Source organism: Tigriopus californicus, chromosome 5 (assembly GCF_007210705.1).
Source record: "Tigriopus californicus strain San Diego chromosome 5, Tcal_SD_v2.1, whole genome shotgun sequence".
Taxonomy (NCBI): Eukaryota; Metazoa; Arthropoda; class Copepoda; order Harpacticoida; family Harpacticidae; genus Tigriopus; species Tigriopus californicus.
The window spans coordinates 3,057,740-3,058,254 of record NC_081444.1 but is presented as its reverse complement, the minus strand read 5'-3'; the positions used below and the strand labels follow the sequence as shown (position 1 = coordinate 3,058,254).

General features: G+C 46.0%; 1 protein-coding gene across 1 annotated transcript in view; it reads left to right on the top strand.

Moving 5' to 3' along the window:
• The window catches only part of LOC131880337 (uncharacterized), a gene marked incomplete in the record, with an annotated part of 13,576 nt that overhangs the window by 2,312 nt on the left and 10,749 nt on the right, over positions 1-515 (top strand). The window contains 1 exon segment of the mRNA XM_059226939.1: positions 1-431. Coding sequence (XP_059082922.1) covers positions 1-431 — 431 coding nt within the window.

Below are 515 nucleotides of genomic sequence, written 5' to 3'. Positions count from 1 at the left end.
GGGATCCCCTCTACGTCACCAATCGATTGGTCAGTGATGCCATGGTCAGATTTCAACGATTTTTCGCCAATTTGGATGCGGTTCAAACCCTTCCTATTAGTGACATGAACCTTTTGTATAACACGAACATTTGTGTGGTGGCCATAATTCGCGCGTGTGCCATGTCCACTAATTTGTCCACTTTATTGGACGCGTTTCCATTTCCTTATGGTCAGAACCTTCAGGCTGAAGAGGCCTTGTTCTTGATCTTCTCAAACAATCTGTACACGGAGCTCAAGGCTTTTGTGACGAAAGTGCAAGCGAGTTCTCTCCTCAAGGATGTCCAAGTGATGATCTTCTGCATGATCCTGGGCTTCTTCAACGCCGTACCTGACATCTTGGCCCATCACCAGGTCTATGACTCTCAACATTTCTACAAGCAGAAGCTAATGGTGAGTCATCAAACTTAATCCAGGCATGGCACTAAAAGCGTCGTGCTTCAAGAAACGTCCTCAAGCACGAAGTTTGGACGATTT